General features: G+C 34.9%; 1 protein-coding gene across 11 annotated transcripts in view; it reads left to right on the top strand.

Moving 5' to 3' along the window:
- Positions 1 to 6,000, top strand: part of LOC142342842 (glutamate receptor ionotropic, kainate 2-like) — a 159,149-nt gene that overhangs the window by 109,561 nt on the left and 43,588 nt on the right. For 10 of the 11 annotated variants that reach the window (XM_075394453.1, XM_075394452.1, XM_075394456.1 and 7 more), the window contains 2 exons: positions 807 to 839; positions 2,445 to 2,549. In XM_075394453.1, coding sequence (XP_075250568.1) covers positions 807 to 839; positions 2,445 to 2,549 — 138 coding nt within the window. The remainder of the gene's footprint in view (positions 1 to 806; positions 840 to 2,444; positions 2,550 to 6,000) is intronic. The other variant, XM_075394457.1, reaches the window with a different exon arrangement.

The raw sequence follows: 6,000 nt of genomic DNA, 5'->3' as shown, positions 1-6,000 counted from the left end.
TCCAGCATTGTATCTTCCGACATATTAAGGAGACAACTTTCCCCAATTACAAAAACGGAATTGCATTCTTTTGAATAATAGTTGCAAACTTCTCTCCAAAAGGCTTTTTAAAAAACATTAAATTTTCCCTACAAAAATTGAAAATCCCATATACTAACAAAAAGCCGGATCATTTCCGTTTGTGCCCCCCAGTACGTTATGCGCCCTCCCCCGGTTACAGAGCACGTGCCGTTACATAGTAACTCATTATATAAAAAATATGGCACGTGAGTCTGGAGGTGCAAATAATATGCACCCACTCAGCTGGTGGGAGGGGGATCATTCAATTAAACCTCTTTGAATTTCTGTGGTGACGAGATTTTGCATAAAAATGAACAAGTAAGAAATAAAATGTGATGTACTTTAAAATGCAGTACGCCAACTGAAAAATTTTAAATATCATCTTCCTATTCCTAATTGCCGTACAAAAATACTATGAACGCTTGAAAATTTACACTTTGCTATAGTTTCAAGAAAATGCTATAGTTTGATGAATACGTACAAAAATAGTCACGTTTTTCTGCCTCATGCAGAATATTCGTTAGAGCAGAAAATACATTGCAATATTAACGTCCTTGAAATGATGAGAAAATAATAGCAAAAGAATGCCTTAGTCGATTTTTATCCCCAATCAAAAAACTTAGCGGGACAAAATTTTTGCAGTTATTACCAAAAAAGGCTGCTTGAACTTTCCTTTCCAGCTCTAAGATTAGTTTGAGATTATCAATAAAGGTTTTTTGAAATTTTCAACAATGATACTGTTGCAGAAATATGCCTATTCGTGGAAGCCAGGAGATCAGGTAATAATAACAACTGGTTATACGAGTTATTTAGTTTACTTATTAATATAATTAATCACCTACCTCAAAAATTTACCTACAGTCGCTTGATTAATAATTCAAAAGCGGGTGACGTCAATCCTAAACTAATAAAATTTTCTTCGTGATTTTAATTTTTGAGTATTTGCCCTTTAAATTATAATTACACTTGTAATTAAAATTAGTTTATCTTAACTTTCTATTAATTAAAGACTTTAGTTTGAATCCACAATAGTTAGATTCTTCAACCCTCAATTAACAATTGTTCAGTTTGTGAATGGTATTTTGAAGATTGACCAACCACGGTTTTACACGTTAACCAACATTTTCCTGCAGAATGTGATTCTATTACAGCTCGGAGTTCTTTTTCCAGCGTCAAGATCTAAATCAGCACCTAAGATTCAAACCTCTAAAGTAAGGAACTTTGGAAAAGGCTCGATTTGGAAATGAGCGAAAGTTACTGATGACGATGATTCAATTTGTTTTGTTTGATAAATATCTGTACGTAGTAGAATTTGTAATACATTTACATGCAGTCTTGACTTTAGTGTTTGTATGCTGATGCAGAGCTGATATTATACTGTACTGCAATGAATCAGTGCTGATTTCGACTTGACGTTCAGTAGGGACTATTCCAATTGACAACTGGGGTTTCAGGGTTTCATAATTCTCATAATTTGTTTGTCATTCCAGTTTCTTGTTTCGGGACTTCTTAAACATCTTACAAATGGCTGAAACCTGACGGATGTGGTTTCCTGATCAATTTTTGAATAGTCAAAGTACTGAAATTAATCCAACAAAATCTCCTAGAAGTAGATGAAATTCTATTCTTATTCGAACCTCAATCTATTGACAGATTTAACGTTCTCACGACATTTGGCTAAATTCGATGGCAGATTGGTTCTGAATTATACCCTGATTCGGAGAATTTCATAATCACTCTGCTCTGAAATCTTTGATTCATTACTGAAAACTAAAGTTTCTCTGAACATGTTCTGAAACAATATTGATACTCATTGAACGTTGTGAACCCGTTGGGCTCAAAACTTACCCGGGTCGAGGACTCTTAGATAGTCATCAATACAATCATAACATGAAGGGCTTTATTAACCAGCTACTTGAAATCACAATTATTTTGAGAAGCTACCCGCTGATGCTAGAAACTAAATCACATGTATCAACTCTCTCGTGGATGGAGCTCTAAGGGCATACAACTTACCCGGGTCGAGGTTTGGGCAAAATTGATTGTTAAAAGTAGCAAGAATGGCGCGCTGAAAGCGGTAAAGTTATGCGAAGTGGAACAAATCCTAAGAAGTTAAGACAGGAATGCGACGAGAACTGTAAAATTATCTAACAAATGCGATGATCGATTTAAAACTATTTCTCCCCCAAAGTCACACATTATTTGTTCAAACTTGGTTACTGGAAACGAAAATTTTGTCCCCAAAAACATTTCCCAATTTTCATCGCAAATTACCGTTGATCATCTTTATTTTCTTTGACTTTTCTCGACCCGGGTGAGAATTTCATTCTACTCCAGGTTCAAATTGAATAGCGCTAATGAAGTATGTTTGTTCGTGTGTGTAGATGTCAATAGAGGGTATCACTGGCAGTGTAGCGTTCAATGGGATGGGACAGAGGGAGCAGGTGAAAGCCACAATCATTGAGAAACGAAACTCAGAACCCACCGTTGTTAGTACCCATTGAATTTCTTATATTAATATATTATAACCGCTTTTTGGATTCAAAACTTCAAGTTAAGTTGAATTGCTCTTAGAGAGTAGAAGCAGATGCCGTAACAAATGCGTTCTGTAGGGAGATTCTAAAGATGCCAAATTCGTGTGTTTTCCAATTTCTTTGTTACATCAGTCTATGTTTTGTTGTTTTTGCCCTTTTATTCCTTTTGGCAGGAAAAAGAAAACAATTTATCTGTCTTCTTAAAATGCTTTTAGTTTTAGTTCTTCGTTTATGAAGAAGAATTAATTTCTCATTAAAAGTATTAATATCAAATAATTACAAAAAAAAATAAACACACATAGAGAGGGCATATAACGGAGCAAAAATGCTCATTAGAATTCTGATCCCGGGTCGAGGTGTCACCGCCATTCAAAGCAAAATTATGTAATATAAGCGGTTAATGCGGAAATTTTTGTAAGATAAGCGGTGGATGCGGTGAAATTACATAAATCAGGCGGTGAATGCGGTGAAAATAAAATTATCGCCCGGTAGCGCTGAAATTACATAATTTCACCGCTGAATTTAGCGGTTAAATTACATAAATTCACCGCTTCGAAAAAAAGTTTCCAAATTATGTAAGATAAGTGGTGAATGCGGTGAAATTACATAAATTGACCACTCAACTTAGTGGTGAACTTACATAAATTCACCACTTAGAAAAAATTGTTAAAGATGTTTCAGATCAGCAAAGAATGCGGTGAAATTAATGTTGAGTGTGAAAGGAGTTGTTAGATTTGCCTTCCCACTAAAACTACCCCTTAATCTTACATTTTTTGACACTTTTTTCTAAGCGGTGAATTTATTTAATTTCACCACCAGAGTAAGCGGTGAACTTACAAACCTTCACCACATTTCACCGCTAAAATATGTAATTTCACCGCTAAAAATTGCAAATCTTACAAAAATTCACCGCGCATGTTTTGCAGAAAGTAGAGTGAATTCGATTTATATTCAAAAAATAATAGAATTTAGTGAGAGATGGCGCAGTGGAAGAAGAAGTGGATGACATGCAGGAGGTGAGAGGTTCGGACCCTTGTAACGGCGGTGATATTACATATTTTAGCCGTGAATTGTGGTGAATTTTTGTAAGATCACCGCTAAGTCTAGTTGTGAACTTACATAATTTCACCGCATTCACCGCATTTCACCGCAAAATTACGTACGAAATTTGCGAAGAAAAAACTAATTTTTCACTGCTTATCTTACGTATTTTTGCATTTTTTTCTCGACCCGGGATATATGAACTATTTCGCATATTTTTTTTTCAGTTTTTAAATCTGATTGAAAATACTCGAGTGTTCATTTACTCAAGTGTTTATCTTTTACTCTAAATTGTTCTAAATCCCTTAATTTTTTCTACAGCCTTAGCGGTGAATGACTAAGAGATGGCGAGTTATCTACTCATCTTAAATTGGTCATTTCATAATTAGTTTACGACTCTGCTGTGATATTTGTGAGTCAAATTTAGATGGGCAATATCATAATTTTTCAGGACCCAAGCTGTGGTCCGAGACCGAAAATTGATCTCTCCAGAACAGGCCCTCCATGATTAGACTTCCGTGCGTTCAAAATGACTTATGTCAAGACTTTTGTGCGTTCAAAGTTGCCAATTTCCAAGGATATAACCAAGTAACTAACTTTATTTTCTAAGCGCATAATCTAAATCATGCTTTCCCATTACATAATTTGGAATGCAGAGCCGATTGCCAATTTCTAGAGTTTTGTGACCGGTTGTTTCTTGACAATTATTCGCTGGATCTGTTTTGTTGCCTAATCAGATTTTTTCAATTTTATAAATTTTTGGCCATTTTTAATGTTAGCAAACACGTTTCTGATAGTACAAAGTTTTGCAATTTCATGAATTTACACTGACTTTTCTTTCGTTCATGATGTTTGAAATTTAGCCATTAAATTTACCTCTGTCTGTCGTTTTCGTTCGATTTCTCAATGATATCTTATTTTTTTCCTACATAATTAACCTAATTCCGAAAATTTTACAACGAAAGTGATTAAACTTTTTATCCAATGCCGTCAGCCTCTCAACCGCTATTATTTAGGCGCTCTCCTTTTTTAATTTGCTTTACCTTTTGATCACGTTTTTCGTTTAACAAAATTCACGATTTTCACGCTTGACTTCGATTTTCACGCTCACCGTTTCCAGTGAATGGATTTAAATTCTTTCGCACTTTAATTAAACTGCAGTAAATTAGTCAAGGTAGTGTATACGGTCAATGTCAAAAGAGCAAAATCAAAAGAAACGGGATAAACCGATAAAGCCCGGTCAATAAGTCATAGTGGATTAGGTTATCAAAGTTCATTAGAGCAATTATTAGCTTACATCGGTATTAAGCTTGATAGTTTTTAGTGTAGACGCTGAATTAAGTATAGTTTAAAATCTTACTGAAACGGAACCCCAAATTATAATATTTATTGACAGAAGAAAAATCGGTCAATTTCTTTCTCTTTTTATTCTTTTTCTGTTTCAATCCCAATGAGCATCGTGCGCATCAACGGCAGCTAATTTCCAGCAATTTGCCGGCTATGTGTTGATTTTGGCGAGGAAATGATTAACAGTTTTAAGGCAAAAATCTTTTTTCAAAATAACAATTGACTGCAGTGACTTTCTTCTGTTTCGGGACTGTCCGACGCTTCGAGTTTCTTTCCAAATTCTGCCGGCTTTGTTTTTTGTTGTCAAGATTTCTTTTGCCACCATATGATGGCACACTCACTACAAACCTGCTTCTTCTTCATTTGTTTAGGCAATTTCGACTGAATTGTGTGCGTGAGTGAGGTCTTTGGTCTTTCTTAGTTGAGCAACTTTTTTTCATTCCTTTGCCTGATTATGTTTTTTGTTGACATGTCACTTAATTCACCCTCAAAGACACTTTTGTTTGATATAAATGAAAAGCATATTGTCAACTGAGTTTATATCATTCTTATTGACTGTTATGTGAGTGCAGCTAATACGAACATCACATCAGTTATGCAATTTCTTCTAAATGCAAGTATGAGATCTCGGCAATTAATAAAAAAAACGGAAATTTCTGTTCTTTGATGACTTTTGTCAAACCTTTTTGCGCCAGGCGATTTATGCCGGATTCTAGTTGTCAGCTCTTCCTGACAACTCAAACAGGCAACGAAGTCCTTTCTGATTGCTGTTTTTAAGTTAGCTTTTGAAACGAACAAATTCAATAGCTGGACGTGCGTGCAGACTTATTTTAATATTTTGAACATTCAGAAGCTAATGAGATTAGTCTGCCAAACATTTCAATCCTAATTATCTTCAATTTAGGTAAAGTTGAAAACAAAAATTGAAATAAAACAATATTTATGGGGACATCAAGTTGCCGCCTTTCGTTTCGGTTGCCGTCCTCTCATGCAAAAAAATCAATAAAACCACAAAAAA

The sequence above is a fragment of the Convolutriloba macropyga genome, chromosome 7 (genome assembly GCF_964194025.1).
Source record: "Convolutriloba macropyga chromosome 7, txConMacr16.3, whole genome shotgun sequence".
NCBI lineage: Eukaryota > Metazoa > Xenacoelomorpha > Acoela > Convolutidae > Convolutriloba > Convolutriloba macropyga.
Note: the sequence above shows the minus strand (reverse complement) of the source record. Positions and strands in the feature narration are given on the sequence as shown.